Raw genomic sequence first — 26,706 nt, forward strand, 5'->3', positions numbered from 1 at the left:
TCCCAGAACGCCGAGATCACGCCCTGAGCCGAAGGCAGACGCTTAACGACTGTGCCACCCAAGCGCCCCTGTTTCCCACTTTCATGCAGTGTTGGGGGTTTGTCCAGTTTGTTATTTTTTGAAAACTGATTATTACTACTAAAGAATTTATTATAATAAGGAACAGGTTTTAATGATAACATTTACTTAAATTCACATTTTACTCAGTGTTCTATAATATACTGATAGAGTTTTATATTTGAAACATGTTACCACCACCTGAGAGCTCCTTCTGTCTCCCACGGGTCTAATCCAGGGGGCCACAGGCTCGGGGAGCCAGGGACAGGTCTCCATGAGACACACACCCCGCTCAGGCACAAGCCAACGAGAACAACCGCAGAGGCACACCAGGGTCCCAGGGAAAGGGCAGTGCTCCCTGAGCAGACAGCATCCCTGAGCACACCCGTCTCTTCCATCCTGGCAGTATCTCACAGCCCCTCCCGGACTCCCAGACGTGGAAATGTTCCTGGAATGCCGTCCAGCTCCCCTGCTGCTTGTCGCCCCCCTCCAACAGTACTTCTTCCCTCCCACACTGCTCCCGCTCTGTCCCCCGGCCACGAGCTCGGCTCCACCAACAGCACTGGAAGTCAGAGGCACAGCTGCGTTCAGGGGCAGTAGGAGGGTAAGGACATGGTAAGCCACTGCCGGCCTGAGTGACCATGCTGGCCTTCCTGTGGGACAGGAGCTCTGGCAGAGGGGTTGGTCTTGGGACATAACCTGCTATCTGGAAGAGCCTGTGTGTCAGGCAGCGGGACCCCACAACTTCCCAGGAGTAGAGACCAGCTGTCCCAGGCAGTTCCTCTGCCCTCTTGAAGGCAGTGAGCCTTCACTGCGCCCGGTCACCAATGGCCAGAGGCTGGGACGGTGGCCCTAGACGGGGAAGCTCCCGTGGGCATGCCCATTCTGGGAGGGGGGAAGCACGGGAGAGGGAGCGTCCAGAGCCAGGCAAAGACCTGGAGAGGCCCCCTGAAGCCCTCTTTTCGCCACAACGCACTCCAGAGAAGAGGGCGGAGGGCAGTGAGAGAGGAAAGAGGGACGAGCGAGGGGAAGAGTGTAGAGAATGCAGTCTGTCAGAAAGAAAAAGAACCACTTCCTCAGCTGAGCAGAATGAAGGCAGCTGTGAGATCAGGGATACAGCCTGGCTGGAAGGCCCACCTCAGCAGACCCCACCATGAGGCGGCTGCTGGGGAGAGATGGGGTTAATCCCAAGGGGCCTTGTCAGGCCCTGGGGAGAGAAGACCCTCCCAATCACACCTCAGGGCCAGCACGGCCAAGGCCACAGACCTGACCTCCTCTGGCCAGGTGGGGCATGGTCTTGTCTGAGAAGCCAGACAAACTCGAGAAGGAGCTGAGGGTTTCAGCTCTGGAAGCTGCCAGGGTGGGAGCAGGGCTTCTCCCCTCCAGCCTGCTCACTCGGAACAGTGCCTAGAAGAGATTCCTGCCTCAGCTGACAGACACACTTGACACCCCGCCAATGCACCCTGCGAAGGCCCAGAAACCGGGCTCCGGGCTGAAGGGCACACGGAGGGCTGGGAGCAAGGGGGCACGGGGTAATGACAGACCGCCGCCACTGCTGGCGCCGCGGGAGGCTGGGAGCCCGTCCACGCTGCCACAAAAGCACAGTTAACCTCCGTAACCAGGGGGCTGCTGCCCGAGCCCCTTCTCGGCAGGTCATGCATTCTCCTGTCGATTAGTGACTGACTCAAAGTTTTCTTCTTCACCGTTTTGTTTTCCTTATTTAATATGGACATTTTTCCCAAAAACTCAGCTCTCAGATATCAGAGTGTAAAAATGAGGGGATGGTTTCTCCAGAACGATGACCGAGTAGTAATACACTACCCTTGCTTGTTAAAAATGCCCTAGTGGTGCTCTAACTCCTTTCCACGAGGCTTCTGCCTTCAAGGTCTGAAGACATCTCATTCCCCTTGTATGAAATTGCTCTTATTTGGCCCACTCTTGCCTACAGAAACAGTTTCCTAGGGTTCACTCGGGTCCTAACAGGGCAGTGAGACTTGGATGCGCATAACCATCATCTTAACGATAAAGTCAACAACTACAGTCCCAGCTACCCTGGGAGGCGCTGCTCTCATGTCCATTTTGTAGATGAGGAAACCGAGGCCCAAAGAGGCAAAAGATCCCATAACTGCGGAACGCTGCTCTCTAAGCACAGCCCTTGTCCCTTGCATTCCCGTGGCCCTGATCACCGCCTGAGCAAAAGGAGGCATCACTGCAGAGAGACATAGGCCCCAGTCACCCCTTGGGCATGAGCCCTGCCTCGTGCTCAGTCCAGAGGGCTCTGGCCGCAACAATCTAACGCACGCTGCCCCCTGCCTACCTGCCCCTTGCTTTTCGCTTCTTATGGCCCAGTCTTAAGGGCTGCATTGTAACTGACCCGCAGAGCAAGTAGAATGAAGAGGCAGGAGTAGAGGACTATTTCAGTGGGGGAAAAAGTCTGCTGTGATCAATTTCAGCAGCTCTAAGCAGAGCCACCGCACCAACCAACAGGATGGGAAGGGAATCTCAAATAGAGGGAATCCATGAGCAAAAACAAGCCCCAGCAGGGCACACCTGGATTTGGGGGAAAATTGTGTCAGCAATGAGGCCAAGGTGGCTCAGGTAAGAAGAGACTCCTTGCTGATCACTCAGGAGTCAAGCTCAGTGGCCTGACTCTGATGCCACTCAACCCCAGCCCCTGACCCTGGAGGCATGTGCCCCAGGGAACAAGGCTTTAGAAGGGCTTTGGGCTCAGCCCAGTACATCTTACCAGCAGGAGCCCAGACCTTTAAAGGGAAGACTCCTCACATGTTTTTTTTTTTGGGGGGGGGGTGATCCCTTAGGGTGCCCTTCTGCATTCACAAGGCCAAAGGTATCAATAGCTTTGGGCACCTGGCCTTGGGATCTTGCTTCCCAGTAAGCAAGTCTCTGAGATGTGCACTGACCATCACACAAGGCTGATCTACGATCACTTAACCGGGGGCTGGGTGTGGACATGCCCACGCGCGGAAGCCCTGCGCATCTCCGTGTGTCAGCCGACTTGCCCACATCGCCGTAAGCTCCAGGACCCGGCCCACAGCGGGACTTCCCTCTGTGTGCCCTGCAGCCCACACTGGAGATGGGCCCCAAGCGTGAGCTCAGCAGCTACCCAGGCGTCGCTCAATAACCCAGCAAGCAGGCCTGACAGGAGAAGCCCTCCGCTCTGCCGGTGCGGACAGTGCGGCCGCCACAGCCCTGCTTTCCACCCTTCCAGCCGCCCCCCTGCCCACCTGCCGCAGGGCCTCCATCTCCTCGCTGGCCGCCTTCTTCTCGGACGTGCTGCTCTTGAGCTTGGACTCGGCCAGCTCCACCTCGGTCTGCAGCTTGTCCAGCTCGGAGATGACCTGGTCACGCTCGCTCATGATCAGCTTGTACTCGCTGTACACCGCGTCCCGCTCCTCCTTGTACTTCTCCGACTCCTTGGCCATTTTCGCCTGTGCGGTCCTCAGCTCGGTCAGCTCCGACTGCAGCAGCTCCATCTCCCACTGCAGGTCCTTGTTCTGCGCCGTGGCCTTGTTCAGCTCGTGGTGGATGGCCTCACACCTGGGGGAGAGAGGCAGCTGCGATGTGGGGGCGGGGACCTGCCCTGGACAGTCAAGCATGAAGTTTCGAGGGAGGTCATCCGCGCCTCTGAGAGGGGGAAGTCACGGGGCGCCGGGGAGCCCAGACCTGGAATTTTTCTCAGCTTCTACACATACCAGAAGTTGATCTGAGGACTTCATACCCTCTGCTCTACTAGAAATCACAGTGTATTTCTTCCACAGTCAAGCTATATTATTTTTTAAGAATAAAAACAAGACCATGCTAGAAACACAGCACATGAGAGATAAGCAGGGCCTTAATGCTCACTGAGCCTGACCCCCTCATTTCCCAGATACAGATGATAAGGCCTGGGTGTGGGTGACTGGCGCAAGAGGACAGCTCAGCCCTTCCAGGCCAGGAGGCATCTTCCACACAGACAACCCTGCAAGTCAGAACCCGCAGCTCTCCCGCAGCATTTCTGAATGCGCGTTCTTGAGAATACCAATTCTTCACGGAACTGTGAATTCTTCACTGTGTCTCCTCCTGGAGCGGCTAGTGCGGAGTCCCAGAAGGCAGGCTCTGAGAAGTCCCGCGGTGCAGACACCTGCCTGAGTGTACCTTAGCAGTTCTTAATCCTTTCTACCTCCAAAGAACACCCGGCATAGGACACCACTGAACGCTCCAGGGGACTGGTGTTCCTTAGGAATACGCCTTACGAAACACTGTTTGAGGGCATGGGTCACTTCCCTAGATCATATACACCTTTAAAAAAATGAAATTTTAGAGGAAACAATGCCTAGGACGATCAACTTTCCTATTGGCTGGGAGGGTGAGTGACACAGAGGGAAAAGGCTTGTGGGGAGAGCTAAGAAATGGGGTGGGGAGAACCCACCAGAGCTGTTCAGATGGGAGGAAGGAGCACAATTCCCAAGCACACCAAGTGCCAACAAAACGTTTCCCAAATGTTCCAAAAATATTTTTCGCACGAAAAGGCAGCGTCCCTTTGCCACACACCTCCCTTTGAACCCCCCGACGTGGCTGGGAGCCTTGCAGAAAGCAATGAGCCCATAAAGGAGAGTGGTCCTAAGGCGAAGGCAACCCCCTTGGCCCTCTGGCCACTCCCTGAGCATAGGAGGGAAGCGGCGGGGCGGCTCTTACCTCCTCAGGGAAAGGGCACACTGGTGCTGCAGCTGGATGGCCGTGTCCCTCTGCTGCGTCAGCATCTCTGTCTGCTTGAGCAGACGCCGGTTCTCCTCCTCCAGCTGCTCCAGACGGCTCAGGTCGGAGTTGTGGATGGCGACCTTCTCGCTGTATCTCTTCCGCAGGGCGTCATAGTCCTTCTTGACCACCTCCAGCTTGTCCATGGCCGTGTCGTACAGCTTATTGAGAATTTCTGATGACCCGTTGAGCTTCAACACCTGGGGACCAGAGCGTCACACTTACCAAGGGGCTGAGGACAGGAGGAAGGACAGGCTCACTACTCTCATCTGTCCATCTGGGGGTAGTATTGCTGACAAAGGAGGGAAAGCCACACTTTCTGGCCTTTAGGAATCTTAACGTCTGAGTCCACGGGCCCTGCTGTCATACTGGTCAATATACTCATTCGCAAATATTTCTTAAGCGGGCAGCAAGGAGTTACTAAAGCAGGCCGGAGACTTCTATCCTAAGAAAGGTCTGCTTACAAGTTGACCCTTGGGCATCTGGGAACCTGAACGGCAAATAGTTCCCTACATTGATGTAAAATGCCCCTCAAGTGGCAAGAGGGGCTTCTGGTGCCTGGACTGGACAAACAGGGCGGCTTAGGCTAAGCACATGCTTTCTTCTGGGAGTCCAGAATTTCAGTACATGCTAGGCAGAGGGTACCTGGGAGGCAGGAGCCCAGTAAAATCCCTGGGCCAGGAGTAGCTCACGATTCAATGATAGAAGAATTAAGTGAGTCCCATGTACTCCACAGGGGAGGACTCCTAGAAACTTGCACCTGCTTTCCTCTGGACTTCGCCCCATGCACCTCTTCCCTATGTTGATTTTGCTTTGCATGCTTTTGCTGAAATAAATTTTAGCCGAGTATGATTATATGTTGAGTCTTGTGACTCCTCCCAGCAAATCACCAAACTTGGGGGAGGTGTTGAGGACCTCCAATACCAGTATCTAACATACTCTAGATGCTGGTGATGCTGGACAGGACACATAATGACTGTGGATTGTGGACCTTTTATCCTCACACAAGGATACAAACACACAATCAGAGATAGGTAGGTAAAGAGGTAGAGAGAGAGAAAGAGAGAAATACTAAATAAATTAAATAACTACAGAGCATAATAAGGGCTACCGAGAAAAAATAGAGATGCTAAGGCCGCTCTAAGAAGGTGACTTCTGAGTCCGGATGCAAACGAAGAGCAATGGTTAGAGCACAGCGGGCGAGCAAGTGCAAAGGCCCTGAGGCAGGAACCACCACACACATTCTAGACACAAAGAGAAGGGCAGGGCTCCAGTCAGAGCCCAATGAACAAGGAGCAGATTAGAAGTGAGGTTGCAGAAGTGGGCATACAACTTCAAGGCTCACAGAAAACAAAGACTGCATCCCGAATGAGATGGGAACCATGGGAGGGCTTTAAGCAAGATAGTATCCTCCTCTGAATCACAGATACTGAAGGTGCTGCTCTAAAGAATAAAAAAACAAAATGAGTTAATTGGTGGCCAGGGGCCTGCTGACTTCTGCTAAGCACCTCAGGGGATCTGAGCCCTTGGGTGGGTCACTCCACCTCTCTGGGTTTCGGTTTCCTTATTCCTCAAATGATAGGACTCAACCGGAAAAGCTTGCTTAACCGTTCCAACAGCAACAGGCCGGGAATCATCTGCTTATTCAGCACAGACCCTGAGTTACCAGATTTCTGCAGCCCCAGGAACCAGAGCCTGGGACTACTGAATACTCCCTTTGAAGGGAGGGTCTGTCCTTGGTAAAGACGATGAACAAGAAAGAGCTAAAAGTCAACAATCACCGAGACAAGGAAAGGGAGTCTGTTCCTCTAGGACCTAAGTACCAGCTCCCAGGACTACAGACTGCTGGAGACGGAGGGTACCCCAGAAATCAGCTCAGTCAGGGCGGGCAGTATTTTTCTTTTTCTTCTCTCTTTCTTTAGAAAAACTCTTCCCTTCAAAGGAAATCTTACAAGGCAAGGATAGTGAAATACAAACCCATTTTAAAAAGCAATACACAGGTTCCTCGGGCAGTTAAAACCTTCATTGTTTTGTAAAACTGCTTCGCTGAGGCAGATCAGAACTGCGCACTGCAAAATCGTCAGAAAACCACCAAGCCCACTCTACCGTCTAGAGTCTCTTTCTGAGAAAAAACCCAATGGAGTATCTTCCAAGCACACGGATCTCAGGGTAGAAAAAGCCCCGCACATAATGTAACAAGATTTTAAGTACCTGCCACCTAGCTCTAATCCTGATTTTCTTGTCACATGTCTCGAATTGCTCTCCAAAGAAATAAACCACTACCGGTGTCGCTAAATCCCCCGGCACGGCCTCCTTTTATCCGGTACCCCCCGCCCCATCCCCTCCAGAATGGACTGCTCCCCTCCATTTGCTGCCACCCATTTCCACACACAACATTCTAGTTGTACCGCCTACATATTCGTAAACGTTTCTAATGCTCCTTTAATTCCACGCTGCTCTGGAAATACAGGAGAGTGACGCCAGGCAGGATTTCACTACAGAGCACATCGCACGTTCTTTTTCTGCCAGGTGGACGTGTCCATAGTCTCCATCTCGGTCTTCGCCGGTTCTGACATTTTTACATGTCCACCTCAGCAGTGTCTCGTACGTTCATGCTGTTCTGCGACCCACCTCCAGAACGCTTCCATCCTGCGAAACTGAACCTCGGTCCCCATCAAACAACACCTCTCCATTCCCCCTCCCTCAGCCCTGGCAACCCCCCTTCTGCACTTTGTCTCTCTGTATCCACGACTTCAAGTACCTCAGACAAATGGATGCATACGGTGTTTCTCTTTGTGTGACTTATTTCCTTTAGCACAATGTCCTCGAGGTTCATCCATGCTATAGTACATAATGGAATTTCCTTCCTTTTTAAAGAGGAATATCCCAGTGTATGCGTTTTGTTTATCCATTTATTTGTCAAAGGATGCGGGCTGTTTCTATCTCTTGGCTATTGTGAAAGTCAGATTTTCTTTTAATAGTATGCCAACCTCATGGACAAATAAGGGCTCTTTTAACATGCATTCCCAATGACCAGAAAGACAGAGCAACTCTCCTTATGACTGAATATACACATTTTCTCTTCTATGAATTGCCTGGCCGTATCCTCTGATTTTCCTTCCTCCCTTCTTCCCCAGCTGCTCCTTTCTTTCTTCTTTTCTTCCTACAGGACTTATTAAGTTCCAGGTACTAATCCTTTCCCAGTTGTACTTATTACAAAATCTTCTCCCAATAGGTGTCTTATGTTATACTGAAGTTTCCCATTTGATACAGAAAAATCCATCAGTCATTTCCTTTATGGTTTGGGCTTTCGTTGTTTTATTTCAGAAGCTCCTTCCTACCCTGAGATCATGAAGATACTCTTTTTTTTTCTAAAAAGTTTCAGTTTTACTTTTCACATGTAAATCTTAAAACTACTTGGAATATCCTTTCTGTACATTGTGAGATGGGGATATCGCATTATTCTTTTCCATAAATCACCGAATAAGAACTAAGCCCGAGTCCAGGACAAAGTGAGGACAGCTGAACGTCTCCAGGTGCAGACAGGGAGGGCTGGAGGACCCGATGCAGTGCCCACAACATACAAAAACATCCCACAAGGACCCACACCCACTTGTGCCCAGGACGCAAATAGCGAATGGAGAATTCTCCTGATTTCTGGGTCAATCAGTATCTCTACCCGTGTCTGGAAAAGGTCCAGCTTCTAGACTGGATTGCCCTGACTTGTGGACAGTACCTCAAACACTCCAATTAAAAATCACTTCAAGGGGCAATTGGGGGCCTCAGTAGGTTGGGCGTCTGCTTACGGCTCAGGTCATGCTCTCAGGGTCCTGGGATCAAGCCCCCGTTTTGGGCTCTGTGCTCAGCGGGGAGCCTGCTTCTCCCTCTGCCCCTCTCCAACCCCCAAATCGTGCTCACGTGCACTGTCTCTAATAAATAAATATTTTTTTAAAATAAAAAATAAATTAATCTCTTCAAATGTTTTATACTCTGAACATCCCTTAAGCCAAGTGAGAACCCCACTGGCTCCAAAGGCATGGACTGGAGAAACAAAAGAAAAAATGAACTTGTGGGACTTCATCAAGATAAAAAGCTTCTGCACAGCCAAGGAAACAGTCAAAAAAACTAAGAGGCAGCCCATGGGATGGGAGAAGATATTTGCAAATGACACTACAGATAAAAGACTAGTATCCAAGATCTACAAAGAACTTCTCAAACTCAATACACGGGAAACAAATAATCAAATCAAAAAATGGGCAGAAGATATGAACAGACACTTTTCCAATGAAGACATACAAATGGCTAACAGATACATGAAAAAATGTTTGACATCATTAGCCATCAGGGAAATTCAAATCAAAACCACATTGAGATACCACCTTACGCCAGTCAGAATGGCAAAAATTGACAAGAAACAACAAACGTTGGAGAGGATGTGGAGAAAGGGGATCCCTCTTACACTGTTGGTGGGAATGCATGTTGGTACAGCCACTTTGGAAGACAGTGTGGAGGTCTCTTAAAAAGTTAAAAATTGAGCTACCCTATGATCCAGCAATTGCACTACTGACCCCAAAGATCCAGACGTAGTGAAGAGAAGGGCCATATGCACCCCGATGTTCACAGCAGCATTGTCCACAATAGCTAAATTGTGGAAGGAGCCGAGATGCCCTTCAACAGATGACTGGATAAAGGAGGTGTGGTCCATATATACAATGGAATATTACTCAGCCATCAGAAAGAACGAGTTCTCAACATTTGCAGCAACATGCACGCGACTGAAGGATATTATGCTAAGTGAAATAAATCAAGCAGAGAAAGACAATTATCACATGGTTTCACTCATTTATGGAACATAAGAAATAGGAAGATCGGTAGGAGAAGGAAGGGAAAAATGAAGGGGGGTAAACAGAAGGGGGAATGAACTATGACTGACTATGGACTCTGGGAAACAAACTGAGGGCTTTTAGAGGGGAGCGGGGTGGGGGATTGGGATAGGCCGGTGATGGGTATTAAGGAGGGCACATATTGCATGGTGCACTGGGTGTTATATGCAAGTAATGAATCATGGAACACTGCATCAAAAACTAAGAATATACTGTATGGTGACTAACATAACATAATAAAAAATTATTATAAAAAAAGTAAATTGTGGAAAAAAAAACAAAGGCACGGACTGGTTTCTGCAAAGGCCCTGTTGCCATTCTCAGGCTTGCCCACTAGGTGGCAGCCCTGGGTAGACCAGCCAACTGCTCTCCTCCAGCAGTTGCCACATCTTCCGAGCTTCATCAAGAAACGAACTAGTTCTCAAAGCAGCCTTGACACGGCACAAATACCTCATTTGGGGCCTTGCTATCTTCACAGGTCCACAACAGAATCTGGGATCTACACCATGGCTTGGCCCTTCTTCCTTGGGAAATAGTCCCCCAAATACCCCAACCATGAGGATCTTGGATTGGAGCCTGCATGACAATTCAGGACAGTGAACTGGCTGCCAGGATGGGTCACAGGTTCCCGGAGAGACAGTGTCAGTCAGGGAAAACCTCAGAGCAGACGCAGAAATCCCTTCCGATGCTCAATCCAGCTGTGATCACATGGTGGGATCTGGGATCAGAAGGGACCTGGGACCACCAGGCTAATAGGTTGTGTTGTTCCAGCCGTGGCCTTGCCCACAGGTGAACACTCCGTTGGGACCAGGTCTTGCCTATTCCGAGCTGAAATCCACCTTCCTCTACGTCTACACTCTTGTTCTCATTCTAGCCCTAGTCACGTAGAAGGATCCCTTTCCCACAGGACAGCAACCAGACATTCAAAGAGGCTCATGGGCCCCCAAATCCTTCTCGACTTTTCTCTACAAGCAGGACTCAAGAATGTGGGCAAATGTGATCAAAGCCTCTGAAGAAGTTTGGAAAAATCATGGCTACAGTTAAACTCTGGAGACTTGAAAAGCTATTCCATCTATTAGTGTAGAATTTTTCCTTTTTATAATCAGATGATTATGATCTTATTAGATAGTTCAACCTTCACACACACACGCATGTGCGCGCACACACACAAATGTTTAGCTTTCCAGCAAGGCTAATGAAATTTTAAGTGAGTGAGAATATCTAATTTGGCACAGAATTCTAAAATGAGACAGGCAGGCATAGAAGTCTTTAGGCCCCCCCAGCTTGTGAGGACGGGGAGGAAGTGGCCCAAAGCAAGGGTCTGGTTCCATCCACACAGCAGGATGGAGCAGCTCAGCTGTGCCCCACAAGGAAGCCAACAAGAGAATGGCCCTCATCTCTACACTGGTCAGAAACACTCTTCTCTCTGGGCTTCCGTAAGGCATGCCCTTCAGAAACTAAGAAACCCCTTTCCTGGGATATCTGAGAAAAGAATTCAACTTTCACGAATCACCAAAAGCTGAGGTGGGAGTGGGTGACTTCACTGTTGTTCGCAGTTTTTTTTCTTTTTTAACCAAAGAATACCTATCACAGTAGTAAAGAAAGAAGATCCTCCATGTTGCTCCCCCAACCAAGGCTTGGCAATCTCTGCCCAGGCTCTCTTGGGCATTTCAGAAGCAACCGAGAAGAATCCAGATGGTGCATTCTCACTGAGGGACCTGGAGATGGAGCCCGCCGAGCTTTGAGCCACCCCCCACACATATGCATGCAAACACACACATGCATACAGGCAAAGTGGGAGAGGGCCTGGGCCCCAAGCCCCAGGCCCGTGGCGCCCCTCCCAGCCAGAGCCGCCTCATTTCCTCAGAGATAAATCATGCAGACGGCTGGGGAGCCCCACAAATCCCTCAAGCAAACACGCAAGTCAAACAGCACCATTTACCCTGCAAGGGCCTCTTCAAGTGAACAAGGCATGGGAGGAGCCAGGCAACAAAACCGGCCTTGTCCAACGAGGTCAACCTTTGCCCTCGGGCCCTGTGGGGAGGAAACCTGTGGCCACCCCCCATGTCCCCTGCTCCCCTGCTTCCTCTGCTGCTGGCCTACCCAGGAATGAGCTTTCCACAGCCCAGCATCCAGCCCAGACCCAGTGGAGGTGAGGCGGCCCAGGCTGGGGAGAGCAGGTGGTTCTGGCAGCTCAGAGATGCACCCCCCACCCCCGTGGCCGCCGGCCTCCTGTCCTGGTGCCATCCTAAGGTGGCACTTGCCAAAGGATACCATCCAGCCGAACAGAACTGGGGAAACTCACTGACCACTGTAACAAACCAGCCCCAAGGGTCAAAGCCATAGGAAAGGACAGGAGAAGGAGGCATAGGCTGGAGGGGAGGGGTGTCACCTTCCCATGTCATTTGTGGGGAGAACAGAAAGGGGGGGAAGGGAGACCGCAATCTCAGTCCAGATGTTTGTTCAAGCTGTAAAAGTCCTCAGGACAGTCAGAGAACGGGAAGCCATGAAACTTACGCCTCATGAGGGCAGACATTTTCTTATGACAAGGTGATAACGGGAGTCTTTTTTCTGAGCTGTAATTCACACACTGTGCAATTCACCCTTTCAAGTGCCCCAGTCAGTGGAGCTGGTGTATTTACAAGGCTGTAAATCCATAAGGTTGTGCAGTAAGTACCACTACATAATTCCAGAATATCGTCACTCCCCCCAAAAGGAAGCCCGCGCCCATTAGCACCCACCCCCCTGCTCCTTCTGTCTCTAGGGAATCCCCTCCTGCGGACATTTTACACAAGAGGAATCAGACACGTGTGCTCTTTTGTGACTGGCTTCTTTCATTTCGCACGGCGTTTCCGAGGTTCATCCATGTAGGGGCAGGTGCCACTGCTCCGGATGTTTTTATGCTGAACGCTAATATTCCGCTGCACAGACCAGACTACATTTTATGATCCATTCGTCAGCCGATGGACATCTGGACTCCTTCCCTTTTCCGGCTGCTGTGAATGATGCCGCTACGCACACTTACACTGCAGGTGTTTGGGTCAACATCTGTCTGCAACTCTCTCGGGTACACAGCTCGAAGTGGAACCGCGGGCTCATATGGGAACTGCGTGTTTCACAATCTCAGGAACTGCCAAACTGACTGCAGAGGCACTGCCCCATCTGACACCCCCCGCAGCGGGGGCTCCAGCTGCTGCTCCACATCCCCTAGGAGGGCAGATTTTACCCCAGCCTTGATGGGACTAGAACGAGAGCGGTAACGATAGCAAACACTTAGGCAGGCACACGGCGTCCCTGCTTTATGCGCGACATTGCCTAACCTCCGGGACGACCATATGAGGCCAAGTCTGCTGCCCCGAGAAAGTCCCATGCTGCCACTTTCTGGCAAGGTTTTGCGCCTCCTCTTAGGCTAAGATGGAGCCAGAAACACACCTGAAATGAGAAATCGCTCAAAGAAAAGTAAAATCCAAACTAAACCCAAGGTGAAAGGCCGAGCCAAATTTAGACAGGATGGAAAAATGCCCAGAAATAAACGAGCAAGGAAACAGTGGGGTGAAGGTAAAGACAGGGAGGTAAAGCCAGCACTCCCAGCACTCCCAGCCCCGGGGAGGGAAGGCACACAAACGCGCAGCTGGGGCTGTCCCTGCCTCTCGCTGGGGCTTCCCACTGCTGTAAAAGGCAGTTAACAGAAAGGGAAGCAGCTAGGATGCACCTGTGGTATTGTGGTGCTGGACTGGAACTGGGAGTGTTAGTGCCAACTCACGGCTTTCAGTATTTATGCTACATATTGAATATCCAGATATATAAGGGGCAGAGGGAAACAAGAGACATGGAAACAGAGATATAAGCGGGGGACGGGGTGCTCAGATATTCCCTACTCTGGCTACTGACACGACTTGGGAGCAACGATACCCCAGTAGCTATGCACGCACCCGGCATTCAGACCTTGCTTCTAAGTACCACCCTCTACTAAACGGAATGAGGACTCCTTGGAGAAACAGCTGATTTCCAAGGCAAGGGCAGGAAATGAAACGAGCCTGGGATGACATCTTGTGCCAGAGAGCAAGAAAGTGTTCAAAGAGTGAGAAGGGCCTGTCAAAAAGGCAGAGAAGCACCTTGAAGGGGCTCCCGCAGGCCACAATGAATCACAACCCACTACTGAATAAAGCAAGTCATCATGAGTCCACACAGAGACCGTCAGACAGACGGGCAAAGGGAAAACTCTGCAGCGGAGAAGCCTGGAGACATCACCTTCATCAAGTGATCAGAGGAAACCTCACCGGTAACGGGTCCTAACCAACCAAGTGCCAATCTCTAAGACGCAGTGAGAAGGTGGCAGCGTCACTTCTGGGACAGTCCCACGATGCACACACAGAATCAAACCAGGAAGATGGGACAAACCTAAGTGGAAGAACATTCGACAAAATAGCTGGCCCGTCATCTTCTAAAGCACCAAGGTCAGGCAGGTCAAAGCCTGAGGAACTCTTCCAGACTGAAGGAGACCACAGAGACCTGACAGCTCCACGCACTGCCCTATTCCAGACTGGATCCTGTTCCTGCTGAAGACACTATGCAGACATCGGGCACGACTCAAACTGGGCTCTGACGATTAGATGGTATGACGTATCAACGTCACCTTCCTCAGGCTGACGTCTGTGTTACTGTCGTATACGAGAATATCCTTGATATTAAAAAGCACACAGGTTGGCAGTTTGTTCTGGAAAGATAAGGGGTAAAAATTCTTTGGGCTGTTCCTTCCAACTCTTCTGTAAGTTTGTGACAGTTGCACAATTTACAAGATTTTAATTGTTAATGAAAGAAAACGCAAAAGAGAGAATGTCAGCTACGTGATCAGCTGAGCTTGGACTGTCCCACATGACCTTTGTGTTGAGCAAGCCCCAACAGTCCTGCTTTAACTCGGGGAGCCATACATGATTCGATGGGGACGGGGACACTTTGTGGCAGTGTCAGGACACTCTGGCATCACTGCGATTGCCTTCCAACCCCAAACACACAACCATCTATGCACGCAGGATGCAGCCTCAGCCCGCCGTCAGCCTGGGCAGTTCCATCTGTGAGCTACAAGAGGCAAACTGGCAACAGCACTCACAGCAAGCCAATTTTCTGACTGACTGGCCCACTCCTCCTGCTTCTGTCCATGTGAAATAAGAGCTGAGCAAAGCAAAGAAACTAACTTGGAATGCAAGCCAGGAGCAAAGGAAGAGGCCACGCTCCCACCAAAAACGAATGACAATAACTACTCCATCTCATATCTGCACAGGGCTTCAATACTTCCAAGCTTCTCTCCATCTGTAATCTCACATGACCCATGCAAAGGGAGGAGGCTACAGACACAAGTCCCCTTACTAAGTCAAGTTCCTATTGCACACTGAACGGCCCTACGCAGCACCTCCTCCCAGGCAGCCTTGCAACATTCGCAGTGATACACATATCTGTGTGATCATCTGACTAGCATCAGTCTCCCTCATTGGACTGGAGAGTTCCAGAGTGTCTGCTCACAGATACCCCGGTGCCTCACATTAGGCAGACACTCCAAAAATACTTGCTAAATGATCACGTGGGTACGTGGGAGGGTGGATGGATGGACGGTAGGTGGGTGGGTGAATGGCTGGAAGAATGGAAGGGGGATAACAAGATGGATGATGGGCTGGGTGAGTGAGGGATGCATGGAAGGATGGATGATGGGTAGAAGGATGGATGGGAGATAGAGGGATGGAGGAGAGGTGGGAGGATGGATGGGGATGGGAGGATGGATGGGAGGTAGGAGGATGGATGGGAGGTGGGAGATGGATGAGAGGTGGGAGGATGGATGGGAGGTGGGAGGATGGATGATAGATGATGGGTGAAAGGACAGAAGACAGGTGGGAGAACAGATGATGAGCAGATGGATGAGGGGGTAGGAGGATGCCCAACCTTGTCTGCCCCCTGCCACCCTGCCTGGCTCTACCTGCTGCTGTTGGGCCCGGAGGTCACCGATCTCCTTCTGGTCCTCCTCATGGAGCCGCTTCATGTCCTCCCATGACTGCTGCAGCAGGTTACGTTCCCGCAGCAGTTGTCCGTTCTCCCGCCTCAGCATGTCCACATCATCCTTCAGCTGGGTCTGGTCGCTCAGGAGCCGGCTGTGGAGTGTGCTACAACCCCATACACACAATGAACCGCAGCCAGCCTCCAACCCCCGTCAGGCCCCTTCTCCAGCCCCTCCACGTCCCAGTACCCCCAGTACACCCGATGGGAGCCCACAGCGACCAGGGCAGCAGCACACAGAGGCATGCCAAAGCTTGGTATCAGCCAAATGCCAGAAAGAACCAAGCCATTTTTAAAAACCTAATACCGAAAAGGGCACACGTACGAAGGCCAAGGCAAGGAGATGAGCCCTTACCTGGTACAGGCCTGGCACCTCTGAGTACTGAGGCCTGGGCAAAGGTCAGCAGGCGGGCAGGTTAGGCGGGTCAGTACCCTCAGAGGGGCCCCAGGAGACCAAAGGGGAACAGGCCCTCCTCTCCCACAGCAGGAGCTACAGCGAAGCCCTTGGACAGTGACCCAGGAACCCAGCCAACTGCCCAGCCTACTGCCTAATTTGTAATGCCTTTCCTACCACCTGTGCGTCCAAGGCTGTCACTAGCCGGTGTGAAGGGTTCACATCTCAGCCTGCACTTAGCAGAACCAAGCCCCAAAGACACAAACCCTCCTGCTGACTAAGTGCCCACTAAGTGCTCCGCGGCTGTCCCACTCACTGGTAGAAGTCGGTCTCCTTGGCCACCTCCTCGCACCTCTTCAAGGCGTTGGTGTGCTGCTTCTGCAGGCTCTGCAGGTCCGACATGGCCCGCACGCACTGGATCTTCAGCCTCTCGTAGTCGGGATTTAGCCTGTGGTAGGGCCTGACCCAGACGGCGGCCGTGAACACAGGCCCCGGTGTCACTCGGACAAGCGATGTCTCTGCCCGGGAAGCCTCCAGCCCAGTGTCCCCAGGTACTGGTCTCCTCTGCACCCCAAATGCCTGGCACTTGTTCAACTCAGACATCCTGGCCTCCCCAGACCCACAGGATCCCTGGGGTGCAGGGCCTTGGTGGCCTGAGCTCCTTGCTCGAGCCTGGAGAGCTCACTCAGAAGGTACCGTCTTATTCTCCAGCAGCTCCCGGGAAGGCCGTGCAGCAGGCCTTCCCCTACAGTGGGCACCCCAGAAACCTGCGAGGAAGCTTCTCCTCTTTTCAGGGAAGTGACTGTTGATCTTGGGAACATATCAAAATACCAAGGCCCAGACCAACTGCATCAGCATCCTTGGGGGTGTGACGCAGACACCAGGATGGAGATTCTGGTATGCAGCCACTATTGGGAACACTGGCCAGGAGCACTGCTGCTCAGAGTGGGGCTCCCAGACCTGCAGCATCAGTCTCACCTGGGAGTGTGCCTCAGGTCGGCCCCAGAACTCCTGAATCAGACACATGGGATGGAGAGCTAAGCAGCCATCTGAGCTTTAACAAGCCCTCCCTCTGGTGAGTGGGGTGCACGCTCCAGGGTGAGAACCAGCCCTACAGCTGGCGGTAGTAACCCTTCTCTGTGGAGGGCCAGACAGCGAACGCTGCAGGCTGTCAGCCCTCCCGACCCATGCAACTCCTCGCTCTGCCTCGGTGACACGAAAGCAGGCACTGGACAACATGCACTCTAGCACGCCGTGTCTCCAGGGGCCCTGCCTCTGTGCTGAGGACCGCATCTCTCTCTGTCAAAGCAACCTCAGGGGACCACTTTCCAGGCCTGACATCACCCCAGAGGAACTTCCTCGGGATGGGGCACAAACATGCCTGATGCTTCCAAAGGCAATCCCTTCCCTCAGAACCCGTACCAGCATCTCCTAGAAGGATGACTCAGACTGTATCCCTCCTCCTCCATGAAGCCCTCCTGGATGGGGCAGGTGGGGAAAGACCCTCCCTTTGCTCCACCCCATGGACCTGGTATCCACAGGATCCTCTAAATCCCAACAAAAGAAGTCATCAAAGATTTTCTCCAAAACCACAAAGAGGCCGGGCAGAATATATCCTCCTAAAACACACGCGCGGCTGTGAACAATGAATGTGGGAACACGTAACGATCCACGTAGCAGTGAGGAGGAGGGGCACGTGCGCGCACACAGATGCACACACAGACGTCCCCACATGGGCCTGCGCACAGCCAGCCAGGCCGGGGGCTCAGCACGGGACAACCGTCTGCATTAGGGCAGGGGCCGCAGACAAGCAGCAGACAAGGCTACTGAGGAAGTGCGCCGTCTTGGTGCCGGAAGGCAGAGGCCTCGAGAGGGGCAGTGACAAGCCCGAGGCTGCCCAACCAGCCCGTGAGGGGACACCAAAGTGGGACCAGGCCCCGCCAGCTGCTGCCAAAACCACCCACCAAATCATCATCTGCAGAGGACGAATGTATGACAGACACACCCACACTTCTCAATCTCTGCATCGTGGCACTCAGGCCATGGGCTCCAATGTGGCTTGGAGGAAGCATAACCGGCCTGTGACCCCTCCCCCCACCCAGGGCTGCAGGGAGAGCATTTCCAAGTGACGGGGGGAGTGAGGCAAAGGGACACCCTGGCAGCGCAGCATGGACCCCCGAGAGCTGAGCATGGGTGCCTAAGGGGGAGGGGCTGGTGTAATGGCATCAGGGGAGTAGCCCTGGTCAATCGGGCCTGGGCAGGGTAGCAGGTGCGATCACTACCTCTTATCAAAGGTCGTCCCATGCGTCGCAAAGGCCAGGCGCTTCCGCAGTTCATTCCTCTCTCGGGTCATCAGCCGCAGCTGAATGGAGAGGTTCTCCACCTTCTCGTTCACCTGCCGGTCAGTGAGGAGGGGTGGTGGGGATGGTGCCTTCCCAGTGGTACCTGGCGGGGGAAAATAAATAATAAACTGAACTGGCATTTAGACAGCACTCGTAGGTCTGCCAGGCACTGTTCCGAGCCCTTGGCCTGCGTCAGCTGCGCCCAACAACCCTACCAGGTGGGTCCTGCTGGCATCTGTCTTTCAGATGACACCACATCAGGAGTAAGAGGGGGAACAGAGACCTAAGCCCAGGCCATCTGCTCCAGCACCCCAGCATCACCCACCCACTCTGCTGGCCCTGACTGGGGATTCCCACTCTCTTCTCAGCATGGCTTTGACACCTCCAACATGGAACCATTTGGGTCCTGATCTGTGCATCTTCGCCTGGTCTGGAAACAGCAGCTATCCCCTACCCCTGGGCATGGAAAGGCCAACGTAAGGCCTGAGTGGAATGGAATACACGGCTTGAGAAGGAAGGGACAGGTGGGACCGAGCGAAGCTTCTGAGGCCCAAGGCAGCTGGTTCTGAAGCTGGGGCCCAAGGGCTGTGTCCCCGCCCCCACCCCAACCAGGGCTGAACACACTACACAGCTCCCTTCTCCAACCTGTCCAAATGCCCGGAGGACCTGCCCCAACCAGCCCAAGAGTGTGGGCTCGGAGAAGGCTCTCAGGGAGAGCCACCCACGGCTCAGGTCAGTGTGACATGAGGCAGGTGAGTCCTGGGGCCTCTGGCTACCCAGTCCAAATCAGGCCTTCATCACGGGTGCCCAGGACTGTCCCAAAGGAAATCCACACCTCATGCTATTACTAAGGATCAGCAGCAACAGTGACCACCAGCAGCACCTCTGAGAAGATCCAAATCCTTTTCAAAGAAGAAAGCATCTCACTTAAATGTCCAGGAAACAGAGACAAAATCCGTGGTTCATTTATCTTTAACTCGGTCCACACATTCACCCGGGATATCTGCTAAGCCTCAGAGATACTAGGTAGGGTCACAGGAACCCACAGCAGCCATCTCATTTTACAGCTGTGACCTGGGAGGCCGATTCACCTGAGGGAACACTGCCTATCTCCCCAGCAGCCCCAGAATGTGTGAAGGCAGATGCAGGTCTTGACCACCAGCCCCGCAGCTGATCCTTCCGGCTGACTGCTGGTGCAGGCCAAGCGTCCCCCAAAACAAAAGATGGGCACTCAGGTGTGGCCTTGCATCCTCTAGGAGGGCCAGGGAAGATGGGGACTTCAACACTTTTGGGGGACAGGCTAGACCACGGTGTGAGGCAGGAGCTCCCACCTCTCAGTTTGGCATTATCCCAAGCGGGAACCCCAACCACCTGAATCGGGTACCCCCAAAAGTGCATGTTATTATAGAACCACCACCACCACCGTAACAGCTGGGATTGCTGGGCTCCGGGCCAGGCCTCTGGGTCAGAATGCCCTCTGAAGTGGGGCCCACAACCAACACTCCCCATGAGCAGCTCCCCCACCCCACCCCCCACAATTCTACTCCACAGCCTAAGAAGCCTTCCCTCGCCTCTCCCCAAAAGACCCTGGACCTTCACCCCTGCCCCCGAGTTCTGGAAAGCAGCCGGTTAATGCCGGCTGTGTCACTTCTTCCTCTTCTGAAAAATGAAGTCACTTATATGAGCCTTAACCGAGAGCCAGGTCTATACTGTCAGCCATCCCAATAACTCAGCCAGCGCTCTGACAAGTGAGGCCTCCTCTGGATGTGGTCCGATGCCCCTTCTGTGGATGCCTGTGAGTCACCCTCTAACCAACTTTAGGGGGCAATGATCCATGCGGGACAGACAAACCCAAGAGAGTGGGATGAAAAGACAAGGAGTGCCTGGAAAAGGGGGATTTCAATGTTCACAGTCACCGCCGACCCACACACGGCAGCAGCCAAAACAGATGCCCCAGGCGTGGTTACTTTAATCTCCCAAACCCAGGCTGGCACTCACATTGTTATGCCCGTCTTACAGCTGAGAAGACGGAGGCCTGGCAAGATCAGGGAACTGACTCAAACCTGCACGAAGAGCCAGTGACGCCCGGGGACGAGAGCCTAGGCACCCGGATTCAGAGCATACGCTCCCCTCCTCCGTGCCTCACTGGCTCCCAAACAACAGCCATGACCAGTACTCACTTCCTGCCTGGTGCTTTCTGAAATGCATCCCATCCCTTAAGGAAGTTCCTCCTGTTATTCCCATTTTACACATCAAGAAACAAACACCAAGATTAAATGAACTGTCCAGGTCACAGAGCCAGTAAATGACAGCACTGAGTTTTGGACGTCCCTTTATCAACCTCATCCGGAGCCCAAGGTCTTCACCTAAAGGTTCGCAGACTTTTTGATCTTAGGACCGCTTCACCATCGTAAAAATGACTGAGGACTCCCAAGAGCTTTTGTTTACACGGGTTATAACTCTCTACTGATAGCCACCAGATTAGAAATGAAAACTAAGAATTTTTAAATATCTACTAATTTTAAAAATAACTGAAAATCCATTACATGTTGACATAAGATTTTTTTAATGAAAAATAACTACCCCTTCCATTACAAAACAAAAAACGTAGCCAGAAGAGTGGCATCGGGGTGCCTGAGTGGCTCAGTCAATTAAGCATCCAACTCTTGATCTCAGCTCAGGTCTTGATCTCAGGGTCATGAGTTCAAGCCTCGCCTTGGGCTTCACACTGGGCGTAGAGCCTACTTAAAAAAAAAATGGCATCGCATTGCATCTTTATAATGCTGTTAATGTCTGGCTTCACAAAGATAGCTAGAGTCTCTTATCTATGCGGTATCACACACACGAAGGATGAACCTGTAGGAAAGTCTGCTCGACAGCAAAGTCTGTGTGAGCATGACAGTGGAAAAGGCAAGTGGCATCTCAGAATCATTATGAAAACAGTTTTGACCTCACCAGCCCCAGGAAAGGACGTCAGGGACACCAGACCATGCTTCGAGAACAGGTGCTCTGTGCTATAACCAAGTCCAAGAAGTATCATAGAAACATCAACTCAAGAGTTTCAGAAATGAAAAGCACCACCAGGCTCAGCAACCTGCCTCCAGGGAGATAAAGAATTTTCACCCCATTGGGTGAACAAGGCAATGGAAAGATGCCTCCCTTCCTTGGCCTTTGAGGAAGCTGGAGACAGAAGCAGCAGGACAGAAATCGAGGTCATCAGATCTGTCAACACACATAGCCACAGCTTCCTGCCCGGCCTCCGGCAGCATGAGAACACCTGCTCTGCACACGTGAGGACCCGAGGGGAGCCGACCATTCAGGGAAAAGCATGCGGACATTGCCCAGCATAACGTAGGTGCTGGGTTCTGTACTAAGCACTCTCTGTCCTTACCTGATTCATGCCCATGATGTGCTATGATCATCCCGTGCGAAACTGACATCCAGAAAGATGGCACAGCCAGGAAAACGGTGCACCCCCAAGCAAACGTGGCTCCAGCTCCAGAGCCAGGGCCTCGACCACGACGCTACACTGCCTCCCGACAGGTAGTGCTCCAAAGGTCTGAACATCCATGAGATACACAAAAAAGAAGGCCGGCCAGGTCTGAGAAACCATCAAATGGCAGACTGTCTGACTTAGGGGGACATGCTGTCTGGATGCCTCTCCTTCCACAGTCAGGAAGGTGGAGGGCAGAGCAGGGCCACAGGGCACCTCAAGGACCCCACGACGGGCTAAGCCTGGACATGCCACATCGATGGCAAGTGGTGCCGAAAATCCTCTCCATTCCCAGTCAGTTAAAAATAAAGCTTTTCTGGGCGCCTGGGTGGCTCAGTCTGTTAAGCATCTGACTTCAGCTCAGGTCACGATCTCAGGGTCCTGGGATCGAGCCCCGCGTCAGGATCCACGTTCAGCAGGGAGTCTGCTTCTCCCTCTGTCCCTTGTCCTGCTTATACTCTCTCTCATATAAATAAATAAAATCTAAAAATAAAGTTTTCCTTTTTTGCTTGCACCTCAAGGTTGAAAGCTGTCTTGAAGATGATGCAGCCCTCCCATCCAAACTGTTTGCCAGAATCCCCCAAATGCCCACCAAGACTGTTTGAACTCCTCCACAGTGAGGGAGCTCACTACTTACAGCAAAACCCAGCTAAAGTCTCCCCATAAAATTATTCTCTATACGGAGCTCGAATCCATCTCCCTCCATGTCCCCCGCTGACCTAGATGTTCTCCTAAGGGCCCCGAGGTATCTACAACTGTAACCCCTCTTCTACACGACAGACCTGCAAGCATTTGAAGACCACCATCACGCCCCTTTATCACAATCAAAACAGCTACAATTAAAAGCCAACAACACCAAACGCCAGCGAGCGGAGCAGAGAAACTAGAATTCCCAAGCATCGCAGGGGGGAATATGAAATGACACAGCCACTTTAGAAAACACTTTGGTAGTCTCTTCTTTAAATTTTTTAAAAATAATCTCTACACTGAAAATGGGGCTCAAACCTACAACTCTGAGACCAAGTCGCACACTCTACCGACTGAGCGGGCCAGCCGCCCCTGGCAGTCTGTTATAAAGTTACTCGTGCATTGACCCTACCCCCCAGTAATCCCACTGCTGGGTATTTACACAAGAGGAAAGAAAAGTTATGTGCACACAAACACCAGCACAACTACCTAAAGCGGACGGCGAATGGATAAACAGCAGCGTTCCCAAAGGAGTACTACTCAGCAGGAAAGGGGAATGGCCACTGGCCAAACCAGAACCTGCGAGAGCTGGGGGACCTCGAGACCCTCTGAGTGAAGGCAGCCAGACTCAGAAAGCTATATACACTATAAGATCCCATCTATAGGACGTTTGGCAAAGGCGGAAACATAGGGCAGAAAAGAGATGAATGGCTGCTAGGGGCTGGGGGTGGAGGGAAGAAAGGCTGAGTACAAAGTCACAAAAGGCAATGTTTCGGGGTAAGGGAACCGTCCAGTCTCTTTCTTGTGCCGGTGGTTATATGACCATGTGTGTTTGTCAAAACTCACTGAACTATATAAAAAGGAGAGATTTTACTAAATGCAATTTATCCCTCGATGACACGACTTCTTAAAAACTCAGGCTAACAACAGAACCTGCAGTGTCCCAGACGGAAACCACCATCCCAGGAGTGGTGTGGTTGCTGGAGTTGTGGACCGCCAGCCCTCCCCACCCCCTCAGTCACTGCAGGTGCCGCAGACACCTTAAAGAACAAGCAAAATAAGAACTCACATCAAGTGAGTTGCCCACAGAAACTGCAAACATCTTTCCCTCAGCTCTCCTATCCCTGCAAAGTTCTTTTGGATTCAAATGCAAAACTGTCCACTCTCTCCGACTTCTCCTTCTTTCCAATCTGGAACCCACTAGAGAAGGCAGATTTTTTTTTTTTTAAGATTTTATTTATTTATTTGTCAGAGAAAGGGAGAGCACAAGCAGGGGTAGTGGCAGGCAGAGGGAGAAGCAGGCTCTCTGCTGAGCAAGGAGCCCGATGCAGGACTCAATCCCAGGACCCATGGGACCCAGGGATCATGACCCAAGCCAAAGGCAGATGCTTAATCCACTGAGCCACCCAGGCACCCAAGAAGGCAGATTTATTTCTTCCTTTCTGTGTCCAGGATGGGGTCCAAGGGGGTAAGGGACTTAGACTGCATTAAAATGGGGATGCTTCAGAGAGGCCAGGAGAGCAGGCACAGGGCCTGGATTTTGGACAAAGACCCATCACTCACCAGCCTTGGTGTGAGACGGACAGCAGGAGCAGAATCCGGCAGGGAGACAGGGCAGGCCCCTTTCACCACGTGAGTCCTGGCTCTGCCACAGCTGGTACTGCCCCCTCCAGAGACCACTGAGGCCCAGCAAGCTGCCTGGCAGCTAGGTAATCTGGGCCAGAAGCCCCTTTGTCCTTAGCTCCCTCACCACCACATGCCAGCTACAGGCCTCCCCCTCTGTCTTATTTACAGCCGGACAAATCGCAACTCTGCTCCAGAGCCCTACGGGCCCATGGTGCCAGAGACAAGGAGAAAGCTGCTTGCAGCCAAGAGATCAGGTGGAGTGGCCGTGCCCAGCTAAGCTTCCTGGCGACCCCCAGGCCCCCACTCTCAGGGGAGAAGCAAAGCAGCAGCACGACGTGGTCATCAGGGTCAGCAGCAAGCAAAACCAAGCCACCGTCATCTGCAGCCCAGGAGAGCCAGAGCCATCAGGAGAGACACAGTCCCTAGACATGAACCAGGGCTTCTGAAAGCACCCAGTGTCACGAATTGTGAGAAAGGTCCATCTCAGGCCCAGCCAGACGGCCCAAGTCAGAAGCCCAGGAAGTGAAGTCAGCACTCCCGTCCGGGCGATTCTGACGCCTGATCAAGTCTGAGAACCTCTGGCCTGGGCCAAAGTTACATCTGCTGGCCAGAGGGGTTTTCTCTCCCTCGTTTTACTGGCTGTCCAGTAGCTACTGCCCACTGATGACATGCAGGGAGGGTCCCTTCCCCTGACTACGGAAACCTGAGGGGATGCCCCCGGGTCAGTCAGGACAGGAAGGAAGCCCAGCTCTCAGGTAAAACACTTGCTCTCAAAGCAGATCCTGACTCAGGGACTCCGAAACAAGAGAGGCAGCGACTGCCTATTGCTCCCCACTGCTCCTCCTTCTGAAGCACCATTCCTAGAAGGCCCAACACAAGGCCCACCTCCTCCTTGAAAGTTACTCTGACGCCCCTCGTCAGAAGTAGCTGCTCCCTCCCCTGAGCTATTTGTTTCCTTCCGTTTTACACAGGGCACAATGGCCGGCAGCCTACCTCTCTGGTGCTACGGTCTGAACGCTGGGGGTCCCCGCCAAAATCCCTACCAAGCCCCAAGGTGTGGTATTAGGAGACGGGGACTTCGGGAAATGATTAGGTCATGAGAGAGGATCCCACATGAATGGAACTAGTTCATGATAAAAGGACCCCAGAGAGCTCTCTCCCCCCTTCTCCACGTGACAACACAGCAGGAAGACGCCATCTGTGAACCTGAAGCGGGCCCTCGCCAGACACAGCACCTGCCTCCATCTTGGACTCCCAGCCTCCAGAACTGTGACCAATAAATGTGTGTTATTTCCCAGCTGCCCAGTCGGGGGTGGTCTGTCCTGGCAGCCTGGACGGACTGAGACACCTGCTAGACTGTGAGGTCAGGGGCCAGGGCACTCTGTGACCCCTACAAGCACTAAGCACGGGCTCTAAGAGAAGAAGGGGCTCCCATTCTTTGAAGGAACTGAGAAAACAGGCCCCCGACCCAGAAGGCCCAGGAAAGGAAGCGTCAGAAGGCCCACGGAGTCAGGGTGCAGAACGTGCCTCCATGATGACTCAGCCCACCCTCTCGTGCCAACCAAAAGCTGCACTTTCAAGGAATCTTCACTGGGACACAGAGGAAGCCCTCCAGCTGCTTCTCCCGCCAACAAGCCAAGAGACCTCTTTGTTTAACAAGAAACCTCTCCTGCTGCTTCAATTTGTGTAAAATTTAAAGCTTATTTTATAAATGCTACCCAAGGATGTCTGTTCTCCTTAAAACTTCCCCTGTTGTCCCAGAAGAGAAACGAAAGGCACCTGAGAAATCAGATCAGGATGAATGGGTTAGAAAAATATCAGCGGCCTGAAATGAGAGTATGTTCCCAGGGCAGATCCGTGAGGCCCACCCACAGGACGGGTTACCCACGGCCAGGCTGCACGGGATGGGGGAGGCCTCCAAGAAGCCACACGCACTCAGCAGACAGAAGCTGCCGGGAAAGGAGTCCGCAGAAAGACTCTAGGTTAGCACAGGCGTGGTGAGCCGTTAGCCGTGTCAAGCTGAAGGCTGGAAGGGGACAGGCCACCTGCAGACCTGACGCGAGCCAGGGCAGCTGCCCAGGCACCAGCTGTCGCAGAGAAGGTGCAACACCCAAGGCTTCCCCCACCAATTTTCTCTTACGTGGACTGTAACTTGCCATTCTTCACCCAAATGGTGTTTGTTAAGGAGACCTAAGTGGCAAAGCCCAGGTGATGTTTTGTTGTTGCTGTCTTGTTTTTTTTTAAAGATTTTATTTATTTGTCAGAGACAGAGAGAGCACAAGCAGGGGGAGCAGCAGGCAGAGGAAGAAGCGGGCTCCCTGCTGAGCAGGGAGTCCCATGTGGGGCTCCAGCCCAGGACCACTTAACCAACTGAGCCACCTAGGCGTCCCACAGAGGTGATGTTTTTATCGTAAGACATTGCTC

The 26,706-nt window shown here is 52.4% G+C and overlaps 1 protein-coding gene across 3 annotated transcripts in view; it reads right to left on the minus strand.

Annotated features, from left to right (window-relative positions):
* Positions 1 to 26,706, minus strand: part of DLG5 (discs large MAGUK scaffold protein 5) — a 141,886-nt gene that overhangs the window by 45,064 nt on the left and 70,116 nt on the right. For all 3 annotated transcript variants that reach the window (XM_002918366.3, XM_034662757.1, XM_034662756.1), the window contains exons 3-7: positions 18,417 to 18,579; positions 16,451 to 16,594; positions 15,664 to 15,847; positions 4,753 to 5,012; positions 3,303 to 3,615 (exon numbers count right to left, since the gene is read on the minus strand). In XM_002918366.3, the coding sequence (XP_002918412.1) occupies positions 3,303 to 3,615; positions 4,753 to 5,012; positions 15,664 to 15,847; positions 16,451 to 16,594; positions 18,417 to 18,579 (1,064 nt within the window). The remainder of the gene's footprint in view (positions 1 to 3,302; positions 3,616 to 4,752; positions 5,013 to 15,663; positions 15,848 to 16,450; positions 16,595 to 18,416; positions 18,580 to 26,706) is intronic.

Source organism: Ailuropoda melanoleuca, chromosome 6 (genome assembly GCF_002007445.2).
Source record: "Ailuropoda melanoleuca isolate Jingjing chromosome 6, ASM200744v2, whole genome shotgun sequence".
Lineage (NCBI taxonomy): Eukaryota > Metazoa > Chordata > Mammalia > Carnivora > Ursidae > Ailuropoda > Ailuropoda melanoleuca.